General features: G+C 41.0%; 1 protein-coding gene across 17 annotated transcripts in view; it reads right to left on the bottom strand.

Moving 5' to 3' along the window:
- LOC5567734 (sex determination protein fruitless) overlaps window positions 1–16,454 on the bottom strand; it is a 781,499-nt gene that overhangs the window by 516,926 nt on the left and 248,119 nt on the right. For 16 of the 17 annotated variants that reach the window (XM_021846428.1, XM_021846420.1, XM_021846441.1 and 13 more), the window contains one exon: window positions 10,932–11,090. In XM_021846428.1, coding sequence (XP_021702120.1) covers window positions 10,932–11,090 — 159 coding nt within the window. Of the gene's footprint in view, window positions 1–9,632; window positions 11,091–16,454 lie in introns of all 17 variants that reach the window. The other variant, XM_021846540.1, reaches the window with a different exon arrangement.

Here is a 16,454-nt window from a genome sequence, read left to right as displayed (position 1 = left end):
CATAATATTTCACTTTTTCACCTTATGAAAAGCAAAGCTAGAAGCTTCAACAGATATAATCGCTCCAACATAAACACGGATTCACAACTCATTGCACCCACCGTTAACAACCTTGACGCCTCAACCCGGAAGACGCTGTCTTTATCTTGATGATGTTGAATCGCCTTTTTTGCTTCGGGAGCATCGATATATTAAGACTTGCTATTACGGATAGGACAACTCAGATTCAAAACCTCAAACCTCAACCTACATTTTCTAAAGCCATTCAGCTATTGAGAAATCACGGAATAACAGTTCATTTTTCGTGACGTATCCAAAAGACGCCCCCTTTTCATAAACTGCAAACTTCCAGGCGATGACGATACCTAGAAGAACTGAAAGTGGCATGCTGATGCACCGGGTAATCTGACTGTTGATTGCTCTTCCAAACGTTCGTTCCACGATGTGCAGTTTTAAGCTCCATTGCTAGCTTCAGCAAGCTAGAGCTAGGCACGGGCATAAGGGCTATAGCTTTCATAAGTGCTGTCAGTTTCAGTCAACCACCACCACCACCCTTGGATGAGTCTCTTGCAACGAACGTTAGTAGTGTGGCCTGACAGAAGGAGGAGCCTTCACAGGAAACAACTCCCGTTTTGTGGGTGGGTATGGTCGCGGTGCAGCGAACTGCATTTGCAGACTGCGTTGAAATAAAAAGAGAAATTTTTAGGAGCTTCCACAAGCTGGTTGTCATACTATGTGTAAATAAACAAATTGAATAGTTTATATATCCAGGATTTTCTGCTGGAATTTCTTCAAGGAATGTTGAAAGGAAATTTGTTCAAGGAAATCTCTAGAAATCTCTATAGCAAACCCTCAAAAATTACCAAGGTTCGAACGAAGTTTTTTTTTTCAGGAAATCGTCAATTTTTTTTAGAGAAATCACTTTTACGATGCTATAAAAATTCGCTCACTGTAACGATTCTTACAAGGTATGATCGTAAACAAAAGTTGCTATGCCTTTTTATTTCTGTTATCTCACAGGCTGAATTTGATGTCACCTAATTGAAGTTTATGTTGCATGCCATTGAAGATTACACGACCTATATATACCCTCCGGGCCATTTTCCAACAAATTTCCATCTTTAAATCAACATACTAACTCGGTTCGCATGTGATTTGGATTAATAGGACTATTTAACACTTGCGTTTGTGTATGGAAAATGTAATTATTTTGACTGAAATCAATAAATTTTAATTGGTTCATCCATACAACCGTTACAATACGTTACACACAGAAATTAATGCATTTAGAAACAAAAACTTCCGCAACACATCATGAGGTACTGTTTATGGGCTACTGCTACTGCTCTGATTATATCGGATGGATAACAGGGCAAGATAAAATTCATCTAAATAAGCTCTTAACGTTCAACGCTCCGTAAGCCTGATTTGATCATCAATGATTCTCATGCTGTTGTATTAGTATGTCTGAAAATAATGAATTGAAATGTGTGTGTGGAAAGCCGAACACGTGCTTTACTTTTCGTATGCTATGGATTTTCGATGACTATTGAAATTTTATTCAATATTACGTTTGTTTTTTTTATGAATTATCTGAAGTAATGTTTATTTTATGAGGTAAGGGACGATATTAGTTATGTTTTTGATATTTATTGAATTATATACAATTCAGTAACGTATATATTTCATGTTTCACTCACTTTTCTAATGCGTTAGGAAAATATTGTCTATGTTATGCCATATAAAATTGATCAAACATAATAGACATAACATTAAGACAATTTACACCTTCTTCAGCACATAGGCTGCACAGACTGAACGATCACTAACATCAGGCAACGGACAACACGAAACTCCCAGTAGCCAGTGAATTTTTCGTTTGACGAAAAGTTTCCACCGACTGGAGCGGGAATCGAACCCACACCCCGTGGCACAATACACCTAGTCGACTAAGGCAGCTAACAGCATGACCGCGAAGCCCATAGTTGGTTTTCCGTCCTGTTTTTTTACGCGCACTATGATTGGGTACCTACATAATTTGGTCTCTCACAGACTGATGTGTATTACATCCTAGCACACTCCAAGCGCATACGTCATCCGCTTTTATTTAACGGGATACAAAGTTGCTCATTGGGCCTTCCGTATTTTGAACATTTTTATTCCATCATTTCTGCACATTAGAGAGAGTCACGCTCAGTCATGCGATAAGTTTGTTTACAAAATGATGGGAGGAAATAGGGAGGTATCAAGATAACAGCTGACTAGCAATGTTGCCAGGTGGTAGGATGGTGATCATTTGCTTTTGAAATATGTATCTGGTAAATGTAACAAGCAAACGATTTTTCACTCCCCTTATTATAAAAAGATCATACAATGATCAATATCGCTTTTCAAATGACACTTGAAATCATTTTCATATTTTTTGTCATATTCTGTGAGTTAGCGTCTTGACTTTTGTGGAAAGAAGAGATAAATAATTCTGGCAACAATTGAATGATGATGCCACTTCCATTCGCTTGTTCTACAGTGTGAGTTCTACCAGCAGTGCGGGTTTTATTGCAATGCATGTCGAATTTGAAATGTGATTGTTTTGAAAGGTCATATCTGCTTGATGCGCAAGTTTTTTGTGAGTCGCGATGTTTAACGCATAGGCAATACCGACAAAACATTCGTCCTGTGGTTTCGAGTCTTGAAAAGTACTTTTCTGGAATTCAAGAGTGATAAAGTGAAAAATATCAATGTATATTGAAATTAATATGTGTTTTCCAGGTGATGAATTGTTTTTTACCGCAGGAATGTTTTGAAAATAACGAGAATTTTCATTTGCAATTTTCGAGTGGCGGTGTCTTGTGAATGTATTTGTTATAGCAACGACACGTGTACATGGTATTGGTGAGGATTGTAAATAATTCGTGATTAAAAAATACCAGTTTTTGGAAATTTTAATCGATTTTGTACGAAAATGAATATTCTACTGCAACATATTTCATTTAAATCATCCTGTGAACATTAGCAGATGCAGGTAAGTTGTGATTTATAATAAAATAAGGCTTAAATTAGTAAAATTGTTAGTGCGCACTAACACTAAGCCAAATAATCATTGAAATTACAATAATTCATGACGGATTATGCCCCCTTAACCTGAGGAGCACTTTTGCTATAGGATGTTCTTTATAAAAGTATACATACAAGTAACACCTACCCATAATGGCTGATAGGCGAGAAAGTGGTTTATGTTCGTTTCCTTTTTGAGGCTCTCTTTCGCAGCTGTTATTTATCAAACTTGCGTACCGCGGTGAATCAAAATCCGGACAGTACCAATATCCGGACACTCTGATGAAATTCATTGAATAAAAGGAAAATATTGTTTAATTATTTAGAATTTTGTTCATAACTTCTACTTTCAATAGTTTTGAACATTTTATCAGCATTTGTAATCTAGTAACCATTGCCTGATAATCATTAAAAAGTAATAACAATAAGCTGCTTCAGTTAGACGTCATTTTCTTACAGTGCAAGTTGTTTTGGTGATAGTGCCGCCTACCACAAGTTTTAGTTTAATATGATGTGTGAAAGTTATGATATTTGAGAAGCATTTTCGATAAAAATGTGAATAGAACTGTAGTTCAACGATTGGAAAACACGGCAGTAGTAGTATATGGTGTAAATATACATTTTTCGACGCAAACAAAGACTGTCCGGGAAACCATCCAAGTGTCTTTAATTCAAGTGTTCAGAATGCCTGTTATGCAAGAAAAGCTTCAACTTATTGATTTAGTTTGAACCACAAGCGGTTGATTGGATATGTCTAGGATGCAGTAGAGGTAAACTATGCGTTTATGTGCATATTAATCATTCTCTCAAGCAATATGCATCACATGTGAGTATTAAAATCTTATAAATTTTATTATCTGTTCAATAAAGACATGCCTTAAGCATTTCTACGAATATTTCATATAATTACATAACTGTCCGGATTTTGATTCCATAGTGTCCGGATTTAAAAACAAAGCTTCTTCAGGTGTCCGGATTTAAGGACAAGACATGCCTTTTTAATTCAACAATTTTCATGATAAAATCATAATATTCACCGTCAAATTATTTTTTTATTATAACAAAATGGTTCAAAACTGATGGTAACATAAGGTGGTTTCATATAAATCTCTGGGAAACATATTGAAATTCAAGATTAAAGAATTGCTCTTGCTTAAGCGTCCGGGTATTGATGCAGCACGGTATAGCTTGCGATGCATTATCGATCATGGACCAATACAAATGCGATATGGTTTTTCGCTTGCTTTGATCGTGCTTCAAATCAATGCCGTTGGCGTCCGAATCGACCGCCCGGCGGCAAAATTGCCCCACTGTCCCAGGAAGCATGAGGAGAAACGTCAAGTGCGGGAGCAACATCATCACCAGCAGCATCCAACCCACCCGAAGCCAGCAGCAGTGTGCGGTCACTCACTGATGTTAGCAATCACTCATGAGTGACACGCGCACATGCAACCAGGGTTGCCACATATACAGACTTATCTGTTTTCTACAGATTTTCTCGATTTTTTTGTGGTCAAGAATCTGTATATACAGATTACAGATTTTTTAGAATAATACAGATATATAGATTCTGTAAACATAATGTTGCTAAAATTATACAGATTTCTACAGATTGCCGAGTAAAAAAGAAAATACATATTGTTGAAAACCTTAAAATTCATGCTGAGTTGTGACAATTTTGCATTGTAGTTACAAATTAATGGTATTTTTTGAATTTCTTGTTAAATTCTCATGCCTCAATCCATTTTTAGGGATACAGATTTAAAATAGAGATATTTTGCTCCAGGATACAGAAACACAGATATGTCAAGTAAAATATACAGATTTTAATGTGGCAATCCTACACAGCAAAAAATTCTCAAATTTACATGGCACATAATTTTTTATGATAATCATGTAAAACGAGTTGCAACTGAATATTCAACGTTTATTAATGTAAACTGTATCATTGCATTCGATAATGCTTGCAAACTTGAGTGAAACTGAAACATTTCATGATCTTTCATCCAACATTCGCCAATGTTGCATGCTCTCTTGCATCTTGAAAGTGAAATTGCAAACAAGAATTCTCGGTTTACATGATTCTACGCTGAATATTCTGTCAAAAATAATGCACATGGATGGATCGACGGCTTGTCATTTCATGTGCATTATTTATGATTGAATTTTCAGCGTGAAAATCATGTAAACCGTGCCGTTTTGCATGCAACATTCTTCGAGAGAAGACGCTTCGCGTTCAATATTAAGGATTTTGGTAACAATGTTGTATATAATAGATGTGTTTATAGGTTTTATCATTGAATAATACATGAGAAATGGATTTGCATGATTGAGGCTAATATTACGTTACGTGTAAATCTAAGATTTTTTTGGTGTGTACATGCAACCACCGTTGAGGGATCTCACCGTCATCGCGCGCAACGGATAGGACAGCGTGACTGGCAGTGCAACCAGATTCCCGACATTTCTGGAGTGTTTGAAATTGGGACATGTCCAGAACAGTATCATCTGACCCGGCAAATGGTCCAGTTGTGTAAAGTGAAGTGTAAACCAAGCTGGCTAAAGCTAAATAGGGTAAATAGTATTACAGTGAAGTGAATAAAGTGCTAAATGGAAAAGTAATGCCACCCGTGTTTCTTTCACCCAAGAAAGAAATTTCCGCTCAACACGGTGCTCTTCTGTGGAATGCGCGGACTGTTCCTTGGTAGCGAGTGCCACTTGGTCAGCACATGTCACTCTATTCAGCCATTGAGACTGTGAGAGCTGTAACCATAATTAACCCCGTCCTAAATCAATGAGCCTTTCCACACAGAGACTACCGCTGACTTCCCTGCGATTGAGGGCAGTGATCCATCTGAGGGAGAGTCAGAGTCCGTTCTGGAGGAACTCTCCGATCAATCCTGTGTGACCCAGTTCCTTCACGAGGTGACATGTGATGAACAACCGGTTTTTGTCCATGCAGAGTGTCGCCTGGCATCCAGTGGAAATCCGAGAGATGGCCCTGTCGCTAATACCAACCAAATGGAGCCCACTTCAAAGAAATGGAGCTTGCTCAGGAGGAACCCACAGAGCAACCAGAGCCCAAAGTGAATGATGCTCATCGTTCATTCGGGATTTTAAGTAGTGCCCCGTACTTGTCAAACCAGAAAGGATAACCCTACTTAGAAATATTTAGAGTTGGACGCTTTCTGGGAAAGGAGCTGCGTTGCGGATGAGGAACCGCGTATCTATCAAAGCCAACGAGAAGACTGTACATCAAGCCAGTGAAACCACCACCAGCGGCCATTGCGAGCCTTCCGAGATCAGCAGCGCAAACTGTATGACCCAACTGGCTTGTGAAGGAGATCTAACGAGAGGAATGCTTAAGCCTGCGTCTCCCTGAACCGATCAACCATTTTAGCGATGTGTCGATCGGTTTGAGTCTGATGAACAGCGACACAACTCCTTCCAAGCAGTTGAGTCCACCGGAAGTGAGGAATACCAACTCAGGAAGCCCAACATCGAGCAGCGATGGTACCGTAAAACGGGGTAACTTTGATAGTTTTTTCGAAGAAAACTTGAATATTTTTGCATGCAGTTTCAAGGATTTACAGTTTATATTTTTAAAACAAGTACTGGCATCCTAGCTATCGATTACAGTCGATAAATTGGCAAAAGATTTATTTTGATTGGATGTATAATTTTTCATATAATCGAAAGTTGGTTTTCTGTTTTGGGGTAACTTTGATAATGGAGTATGATTCGAACAAAATTGAATGAATAGCGAACATTTGTAGGGCATTGCATACCTCTAGGCGTTTAACGTTATATGGAAATTTCTGACTTAGATTACAAAAATGGTCCCAGTTTGTGAAAATGCTTTTCGCTAAGAGATTTCAGACCGTATTCAAGTTCTATGATAACTAGGCTATCAAAGATAAGTGGCCAACTATTCAAAACTACATCAAATAGTGATCGTAGAACAGATTGTTTGTAAGCGTTTCAAAAATGTTAAAATTGTGTAAAATTTTTAAATTCGTATAAAAAGCCTAAAATCTTCTTAATTCAAATGAAAACCGCTCTTACATGAAGTGTCATACTAATATTCTTTAGTTTTGCATTCGTTTTGCTTAACTGATTAACAGAAATTATGATATTTCGTTTAGTATGCGGTGGGTTACGCACTATCAAAGTTACCCGCATTATCAAAGTTACCCCGTTTTACGGTACCACAGTTCCCAATCAGCGTCAGACTGCGCTCACAAAAGAAGTGACGACTGCAGGCACTAATGGACGTACATCAACGTGTCATCCAGCGAGAAATGCTAAGGAGTTTTGGAAAAGAATCCAGATCCTACAGTTACAGCTTAGTGAACTAAAGAGGTCCTACAGAGTGCAGCCAATAATTAACCAACTGTTTTACACTTTGCGGCCCCAGAAAGAACCATGGCAATCCCTAAGGCAACTTGAAGATCGAGAAACCTGGTATGCAAGATTCATCCAGTTAGCAACCGCTCTACGAATCCTCGGGAAGGAATGTCATGACATATTCACGAGCGGACTTCATAAGATTGTGAATTCAAGATTACTCAGAGTTGCTATGCACTACTCAGTTTCCCTTGTCTCGGTCTTAGTTTTGTTATTAAACATCACAAGCTTTTCTTGTTAAGCGAATAGAATTTTGTAAAATAGATCTACAAGTATGGTTTTCTGGGTGAAAGATATGCTTAGTGACTTAAATTAAACATAAATGTGTTTTCGAAATCGGAAACTACTAACAAGTTCTTTGTTTACAAGGATGTCAATGTTGTAAGCAAGCTTAACAGAAACTGCTCTGCGATTCAAAAATGAGGTAATTTTGATGTTTTCTGAGAAGTATAAATAAAACTCAAAACTCTTCACACAATTCCTCAGACGATTCTAGTGAGAGTGCAACGAAATGCGAGGATTTTTTTATTGTACTCTTTCTCTCTTGTTACTATGCTCATCTTTTCTCACATTTCAAAAGAACCCTTGCGTGACCCACCTGAACCGGTGGGGATCAAACACTCACGACTCCCTTTAACGCTTTAACGTACAAGCTGCAGTGCCCCTTGGCAGACTTCGACGCTCGGAGGCGAACTGTACTCGATTACCACGAAGCACATGGGATCATCATTTCGTAGTCTGAATTTCCTTCAGTTGTATGAGATGTACATTTGACACATACATCGTCGAGTACATGTGGACACCAAAGTTGTGAGAGAGATGTCAATTTTAGTCGTCGGCTTCATGACAACTAAAATATGGCAATGTCAATGCTTATCAGCTTTTCATCTCATAGTTTATTATTTGTAGAAAAAAGAACTCGTTATTTTTCACTCAAAAAAATTAACAAAATCGTTTACGGTTTTCAAGATTTTGTAGAAGTTTTCCATCTCGTAAATTTACAGGAATTTCCGCATCACTGTTTGGGCTGTATTTTACAGCCATTGCTGCTTTTTGTTCTCTTCTTTTGAATATGACATGAATACGAAAATTTTCCCGTCAAAAACTAAACCACGTGTTTGCAGCAAATTACAGGAGTTGGTCTCTTATAAAGACGTTTAAAGACGTTGGTCTCTTATTAAGACGTCGCATAAAGACCTTTCGCATAAAGTAGTTTCATACAAGAACTGGTAGCATTTTGATCTCATAATGCCAAACGACCTTATGCGAAACGTCTTTATGCTAAATTTCCCACCCCCATAGATAATGTACACCGGTGCAAGTTGAAATGACAAGATGAAATGCGAAGTTTTGAACATGATAGCAACCAATGTTTGCTAGTTTTTCTTCTGTAGAAGTGTTTTTAATCTAACAATTTAATGTTTCTGTAGGTAATTTTTTCAACATTCTAGAATTTTACAATGATACTTTGCCATTTCATCTAACCTTAGCCGTTTCAACTTGCTCCGATGTACCTTATAAGAAGTCACTGAACATGATAAGTGTGCCGGCTGTCATATTCAATTCATGTGCTTTTTGAGAAGTTGTAGATTCTGTAATGCTCAGTGATCGCTGTAATGATATTTTGAGTTACAGACAGATAATCGCAGCTTTTGGGTTCAACGTGCGACTACAGTCTTCTTTCCATGAGATATCCCAGTCCTGGTTTTGAAAATTTCGTTTCGTTATTCTGCATCAAATTATGTTTTGATTTGTCGAGGACAGCTTTAAGTTCCCCTTTTCTTACGTCGCATTCTGTTTCCAAAATGCATGTATGCAGCTATGCAGCTTAATTTTCCTTTAATTTCCGAACCCGTCTCGGAATCTATTACCCTCCTTCTGTAAAAAAAAACACCTGAAATGCAATCGAAAACAAAAGACACCCGTCACCTAGAACCCGTTTGAAAGAACGATTTAGTTTTCAATCCCCTTTTCCCTCATGTAGACCTGTTACCCCACCCCTCGGTAGAATGACATCGGGAGCTTCCTGTTGCACGTGTTATGATGAACCCGGCAAACAGTGGCGAAGCCATTATTCCGATTTGCATTCACCAAGGAGACCACCATGATTGTCTACCGGAGTTTAGTCACCCAAAAAAAACGTCGTGAGTGACTCCCACCAAAGTACTTACCAGCCGTTAAAGGTCGGCTAAACCGTCCCATGGTTACTGCGGCCGCTGACAGTACAGTGGCCCAGATTTACGTGTTGATTCGCTGATTGAGGGAGAACTGCTGGCAAACGCTTTGCGCCCGTGCTTCGTATCTCGGATGTTGACAGGTGCGCTTGTAGATGCGGCGTGAAACGCCGGTAGATTTCGGATAGAACAGTAGATTGATGATCTGACAGGCAGATTTTTCGGATGTGGCGTTCGTTGACGAACACAGAAGCGTTGCCAGTTTCGGATGGTTGTTCGTTGCAAGGGAAACGTCACATTTTTTTTAGTTCGGTGGGAGTTTAGATGCTTGAATCGATCAATTGTACGCGGGGAGTTTTTTTTTTTGTTTAAATTGTTGGAAGAGGGTTAAATAGTTTGGTTTAACTCTTTTGTTTTAATGTACAAATTACGTAACTAGGTTTATATCGGTAATAAATTGGGTTAAATGATGCTATATGATTCACTGGTTGCATTTCATTCGTTTTTCTTTTGTTTAGCTAAGTTCGTTTTGTACTCGGAAACTCTACGGATCATTTACATGTCTTGTTAATGTTCTTTTTTGCTTTAACTGGGTTAACTTTTTGTTATGATGATAAACTGGCGAATATCACTACAGGAAGCAAAGCATGACTACCGCGTATTGTTCGACGAAACACTACTGAAGCGAAGAAAGTTTCTGTGCACTTATAGTTAGTCTTTTTGAAATGTATATTTCGAAAATTTAAGCAATATTTATCAGCTCGTTTGTTACAACTTTTTTTACAGTTCACAATTGTATACTTTTCCTTGTACACTTTCTCCAGGAGGAACGGTTAAAGATATGCTTTTTATTTCTCACTTCAACTACTTTTAAAAGTTTAAATATAACGACTTTGATAAAATGGTTAACCTGAATTGCTGCTACGTTTGACGTTATTATCGTATATTATTATCGTATTTGTCTATTAGTACTGCTTTTCGTTTTTTTTACAGGATATCAAATGTTTGCAGGTGTATTTGATTTCTCATCTTTGATAGACGGCTGGCGTTTTTTTGATTGTTATATTTATTAGATAAGGTATATTCATTGCAAGATTTATCATTTCTTTATTTTTTTATAGTACATATGTGTGTTTCCCTTGATTCAAGCTCGCATGGTAAATGTACAAGACACGATCGATGACGCGATCGGTCAGAAGATTCCATGATGATGTGTGCTGGTAAGATCAGCAATGGTTATACGGTTGGCGATTTCTCGCCTTAATTTTGTGTCTATGGAAACCCCGCTCAACATACCTTCGGTGCGATTGAAGCTTACGACAATCGATGGGTTCTGCCGGGTCGACACCGTTGATCTGGGGATAGCCGTTCAATGCCGGGTAACGGTTATTGTAATTGGGCATTGCAGGCGGCGATGACATACTATTGAGAACTTGCAACAGTAACTTGAAGGAGCTGAAACAAAAGGAGAGGAAATGGAAAATAAATCAATTAGGTGCTACAAAGTTATGGTCAACATATGTTTGAGTTCATCGAGAGTTTGTTTTCCATATAAATTATATCTAGATATTCAATTAGGCTCAGTAATCCATGGAAAGTACTAATTGTTTTTATTTTTCCGACATTTCCATATGATTTTTATCATTTTCAGATATGCAAGTAATTAAGTTATCAGTTAATCATACTTCCGGTGGCTTTCTACGAACACGAAACGGTGCATCGCCAACACTTCATTCAAGTACCACATCTACTACAGCGGCGGCAACAGAGCAATACCAACGTGGAGTTGGCTTCATAGTGATTGCGAAGCAGATGACGCGAGTTATTTGATGGAAACCGTTAAGCAACCGAATCTGTGTGTTGTAAATGAAGGACAAGTTCTTCATCTACAAAATGTTCACTATATATGTGCCAAAGAACGATAAGCCGGATGACATGAAGGATGAGTTCTATGAGAGTCTAGATAAGGTATATGGAGAGTCCCCAAAACAAGATGTGAAAATAGTATACGGCGATGCAAATGCGCTGCTGGGAAAAGAAGATTTATTCCGGTCCATCATTGGAATGGATAGCCTCCATTCCGGTACCAATAATAATGAGCTGCGACTTGTAACCTTCGCTGGTGCTAGAGATATGGCAGTACACACATGGCGATACCCGAAAAGTGATGTCTGCTTCCAAATAGACCACTTGCTGGTTGATGACCGACATTTCTCAGAATTCATAGATGTCAGGACCTTTCGGGCCCCAATCGGGCCATGGATCATTATCTCGTTGTTGCTGGGATTTTGGTGCGGTTATCCAGCGTCACAAATTCCAAAAATCACAGAATGATGTATTCCAATACAGTACTGGCCCGATTTTATCAGCCCCCGATTTTGTCAGCTTTTCGACCCGATTTTGTCAGCCTATTTTAAATATATAAAAAACATTGTCTCCGTCATGTTCAACCACTTACTAACTTATTTGGCTTTACACCAATTATGTTGATAAAGCCTCGCCAACTATATTTCGCCAATTCACTCGGTTCATGTCCGCTTCTCTCCATCCTCGACTGTGCCACGCTCTCTAGGTCCTGGTGCACCTGGTCAACCCACCTAGCTTGCTGCGCCCCACGCCTTCTTGTTCCGACCGGATTCGTAGCGATCACCATCTTCACAGAGTTGTTGTCCGGCATTCTTGCAACATGCCCTGCCCAGCGTATCCTTCCAGCTTTAGCTATCTTCACGATACTGGGTTCGCCGTAGAGTTGAGCGAGCTCCTGGTTCATCCTTCTCCGCCACACGCCATTTCTCCTGCACGCCGCCGAAGATCGTCCTTAGCACTCGGCGTTCGAAAACCTCAAGAGCTTGCAAGTCCTCCTCGAGCATACACACCAATAAAATCTTAGATTTACACGTAACGTAATATTAGCCTCAATCATGCAAATCCATTTCTCATGTATTATTCAATGATAAAACCTATAAACACATCATATACAACATTGTTACCAAAGTCCTTAATATTGAACGCGAAGCGTCTTCTCTCGAAGAATGTTGCATGCAAAACGGCACGGTTTACATGATTTTCACGCTGAAAATTCAATCATAAATAATGCACATGGAATGACAAGCCGTCGATCCATCCATGTGCATTATTTTTGACAGAATATTCAGCGTAGAATCATGTAAACCGAGAATTCTTGTTTGCAATTTCACTTTCAAGATGCAAGAGAGCATGCAACATTGGCGAATGTTGGATGAAAGATCATGAAATGTTTCAGTTTCACTCAAGTTTGCAAGCATTATCGAATGCAATGATACAGTTTACATTAATAAACGTTGAATATTCAGTTGCAACTCGTTTTACATGATTATCATAAAAAATTACGTGCCATGTAAATTTGAGAATTTTTTGCTGTGTAGTCCACGTCTCATGCCCATAGAGGATTACCGGTCTTATGAGCGTTTTGTACATCGTGCATTTGGTGCGGGGGTGAATCTTTCTTGACCGCAGTTTCTTCTGGAGCCCATAGTAGGCACGACTTCCGCTGATGATGCGCCTTCGTATTTCCCGACTTACATTGTTGTCAGCCGTCAACAAGGATCTGAGGTAGACGAACTCGTCCACCACCTCGAAGGTATCCCCGTCTATCGTAACACTGCTTCCTAGGCGGGCCCTGTCGCGCTCAGTTCCGCCAATCAGCATGTACTTTGTTTTCGACGCATTCACCATTAGCCCGACTCTTGTTGCTTCGCGTTTAAGGTGGGTGAACAAATCTGCCACCGTTCCAAATGTTCTCCCAATAATATCCATGTCATCCGCGAAGCAAACAAATTGTCCGGAACAAATGGTGCGTAGGGACCTGGCACTCACGGCATTTCTCGAGGATTTGCCGCACGGAAAAGATCTGGTCCGTTGTCGAGCGGCTGTCGATGAAACCTGCTGGATAACTTCCCACGAACTCGTTTGCTATAGGTGATAGACGACGGAAGAGACTGGGATAGCCCTTTATAGGCGGCGTTTAGGATGGTAATTGCACGATAATTTTCACACTCCAGTTTGTCGCCCTTTCTGTAGATAGGGCATATAACGCCTTGCTTCCATTCCTCCGGTAGCTGTTTCGTTTCCCAAATTCTGACTATCAGCCGATGCAGACAAGCGGTCAACCTGTCCGAGTCCATCTTGATGAGTTCGGCTCCGATACCATCCTTGCCAGCGGCTTTGTTGTTCTTGAGCTGTTGAATGGCATCCTTAACTTCCCCCATCGTGGGAGCTGGTTGGTTTCCACTGTCCGCTGTGCCGACGTAGCCGTCGCGTTCGCTGTCCTGACCTTCTGTGCCTGTTTTCTCTGCGCCATTCAGGTGTTCATCGTAGTGCTGCTTCCACCTTTCGATCACCTCGCGTCCGTCCGTCAAGATGCCCCCATCCTTATCCCGACACATCTCAGCTCACGGCACGAAGCCTTTGCGGGATATGTTAAGCTTCTGATAGAACTTCCGCGTTTCTTGAGAACGGTACAGAAACTCCATCTCTTGGCATTCCACCAGGTCCGTCACACTCGGGCTCAGATTGGGTACCACTTCTAGTACTGCATTTGGTCCCTCGGTAGTACAAAAGGTACCCAAGTTTGACAGATCACAGTACACTTTTCACGGCATTCTAGATTACCTTATGAGCCATAACATTTTGGGCAACTGCAAGGGACATGGAGGTCTTTAATTTGTCTTTGATTCCACCTCTTCCAGGCGGCGCTTTTTGTCCCGGAATAGGCGCGTTTGCTGTTTCCGCTTCAGTCTGTACCGTTCCACGTTTTGCCGCGTACCATGCATTCTTCTCCTCTAAAACCTCCTGGCACTCTTCGTCGAACCAATCGTTTCTTGAGCTCCGTTCCACATATCCGACAATGCTTTCGGCAGCGTCGTTAATGACTGCTTTGACTGTCCTCCAGCAGTCCTCAAGATGGGCCCTATCGAGCTCGCCCTCATCCGGCAACGCTGCCTCAAGATGCTGCGCGTACGCATTGGCGACATCCGGTTGTTTCAGCCGCCGAGATTGTACCGGGGCTGACGTCGGTACCGTACATCATTGATGACGGATAGTTTTGGGCGCAGTTTCACCATCACCAGGTAGTGGTCGGAGTCAATGTTAGCGCCACGATAGGTTCTGACGTAGGTTATGTCGGAGAAGTGCCGTCCATCGATCAAAACGTGGTCGATGTGCGATTCTGTCTGCTGAGGTGATCTCCAGGTGTACCGATACGGGAGGCTGTGCTGGAAACAGGTACTACAAATGGCCATGTTCTTGGAGGCGGCGAAATCTATCCGTCGTATGCCGTTCTCGTTTGTCAGCCGGTGGGCGCTGAACTTTCCAGTCGTCGGTCTGAACTCCTCCTCCTGGCCAACCTGAGCGTTCAAATCTCCTATGATGATCTTGACGTCGTGGCTTGGGCAGCGGTCGTACTCGCGTTCGAGCTGCGCGTAAAATGCTTCCTTGTCATTGTTTCGTCCAGGATGAGACGAGCCCTGATATTGTGATATGACCGACGGGACTCCGGGCGACGATGAAGAAACAAACTGAATACTACAGTTAAACGATTTATTACTCCCCACCGAGAGGCAGTGCTCCTGCTCGGTAAGGGATATGATAAGCACACTAAAAATACATTGATTCGCTTGCGCCTCATATAGGTGCAAGCAGTACGGTTGAGATATGAATACAACACAAGAGAAGCAGCACGCTGTAGATAGCATTACCATGCCTAGAGTTACATATTTCTCAGGAGCACATAAATGTACTGACAAGCCTCCCATCAAACCGTCTCTCAACGCATCGGAATCCTAGTGTGGTGCGCTGAACGGTGGCTCACGAAAATTCTTAAAGCGCGCGCTAGGTGATGTGCTCTCGGGGAGATTCGTCTCATGCTCTGCTCGGCGCTACGCCTCGCAAGTTGTGAAACAACTGCTTAGTAACGAAGAGCCTCTACAACAATTTTCGCCTCATTATGCAGGTGTCTAGATGGTCTACATCATATGGTCGAAGACTAGCGATCCAAGAGTTACAATTTCGATCCTCGTTGAAAACTTTTGTAATCAATTCAATTATTGCGCTGACTTTTAAACAGCACATGTGACGGAGCGCATGAGACCGCAGTGAGACACATCTCAAGAAAAATGAGGCGCATCAAAAAAGGTCTCACAATGTACAGCGCACCCGTGCGCTGGCAAGCAATGAGGCTCCTGCACCTAAGGCTACAGCATGTGCACAGTAACTCTAACCATGCCTACCGTTGCTCTCGGCTGTTTGCTGCTATGCGATCAATGGCGAACAATAGTGAATGGACTACTGCGCTGCTTTGGATTGATTGAAGCAGCCAACGATGACGCCGACTGCGATGCGAGAGCGAACAGTCATCATCAGTGCTTCCGGAGTTTGGGCTAAGCACGTTGATTATGCTGAAGTTAAAGAATCGGCCTTTGATTCTTAAGTTGCACATTCGTTCATTGATCGGCCACCACCCGATCACGCGCCTTTGCATATCATCCATCACTATAAAAGCTGTTCCCAGCTCGCGTGTGTTGTCGCAGCTCTGATAGATGGTATGATTACCTCTAAACGTTCGCACCAATGCTCCTGTCCAGCACACCTCCTGCAGCGTTACGATGTCGAAACCGCGGGTCTTCAGTACATTTGACCTGATGATGATGTTCGACGTCATGCAAGCAAGACGTGTTTAGGACCTTTCTGTGCTTACTGTGAAAAAGTAGGGTTGATATCCTGCATAGTTTTATGGTTCATGCAAAAAGGGTGCAGAGGCAGTGTATAAAGATCGTTTCGGCA

Source organism: Aedes aegypti, chromosome 1 (assembly GCF_002204515.2).
Source record: "Aedes aegypti strain LVP_AGWG chromosome 1, AaegL5.0 Primary Assembly, whole genome shotgun sequence".
Classification (NCBI taxonomy): domain Eukaryota; kingdom Metazoa; phylum Arthropoda; class Insecta; order Diptera; family Culicidae; genus Aedes; species Aedes aegypti.
This window is presented reverse-complemented; position numbering and strand designations above follow the sequence as displayed.